Source organism: Hippocampus comes, unplaced genomic scaffold (genome assembly GCF_001891065.2).
Source record: "Hippocampus comes isolate QL1 unplaced genomic scaffold, H_comes_QL1_v1.1 scaffold190, whole genome shotgun sequence".
Lineage (NCBI taxonomy): Eukaryota > Metazoa > Chordata > Actinopteri > Syngnathiformes > Syngnathidae > Hippocampus > Hippocampus comes.
Window position 1 is genome coordinate 722,859 of NW_017805121.1, and position 942 is coordinate 723,800.

At 69.0% G+C, this 942-nt stretch overlaps 1 protein-coding gene across 1 annotated transcript in view; it reads right to left on the reverse strand.

Moving 5' to 3' along the window:
- Positions 1–942, reverse strand: part of cep120 (centrosomal protein 120) — a 12,024-nt gene that overhangs the window by 6,228 nt on the left and 4,854 nt on the right. Inside the window, 3 exon segments of the mRNA XM_019865938.1 lie at positions 5–143; positions 234–419; positions 563–712. Of these exon segments, the coding sequence (XP_019721497.1) occupies positions 5–143; positions 234–419; positions 563–712 (475 nt within the window).

The following is a 942-nucleotide window of genomic DNA, read 5'->3' on the forward strand; positions in this document are numbered from 1 at the left end:
GGGCGGGCGCGGGCGGCTCCGCGGGCAGGGCGCCCGCTTCCTCTTTCGGTGCGGAATCGCACACGGGGAGGTCGGCGGCGTTCACGAGTCCGAAGTCGTCCAGCGTGGCCACGAAGCTCAACTCGGCCACTTTCTCGTTGGAACTAACCCGCGGGGAAGGAGACGGCGCTTAGTTGTACGCCCGCCGGCGGGCGCGGGGGGATGACGCGCTAAATGTCAAGTGGCGGGAGCACCTGAGGGTGGAGAAAAAGGGCACTCGGTCCCGGTGAGATTGGCGCCAGGCCGCCTCCCTCACGCCGGCCGGGTGTCGGCTCCTCTCGGCGGCAAGCAGGCGGGACAGCTGCAGCGAGGCTCGGCCGATCGGGAGAGCCGTGGCGCCGTCGGCGTCCCGCTGCCACAGCTCCAACACCAGAGGGACTCTGGCGCGTACGCGGGAGAACGTTTGGATCGCTAAAAAGCGGCTTTGCTTTCGCGGGGGGGCGCGGAGGCAGAATTGCAAGCGGCTCGCTCGTGACGTCACGCGCATTGGCGAGGGGGGGTCCGCGCGCGGCCGCGTCGCTACCTGAGGAAGGTGTCCTGCAGCTGCTGCGGCAAGGCGGCAAAGTCGAAGGCGCAGTACGAGTGCGGCAGAGACACGTCGGCGTCCCTGCGCAGCTCCACCGGGCGGCCGGTCATCACGGGCGCCGCGCTGCCGAAGAACTCGTACGAGTACCTGGCCGGGGACATACGAGACCGGCGACAATTCCGCAAACGTGGATTTCTTGATCTGAGGGGAAACAACCGCGAAGCGTGCGCTGTCGTGCCCACCTGACGGTCGCGGCCACGGCGCGCGTGAGGCCGGTCTGTCTGAGGCCGCAGAGATCCAGAGAGAAACAGAAGCGATGCGCGCGCGGCGGGATGGACGCTTTGGGGGCGCAGACGAGGGCGGAGGGAGCGGCGCCG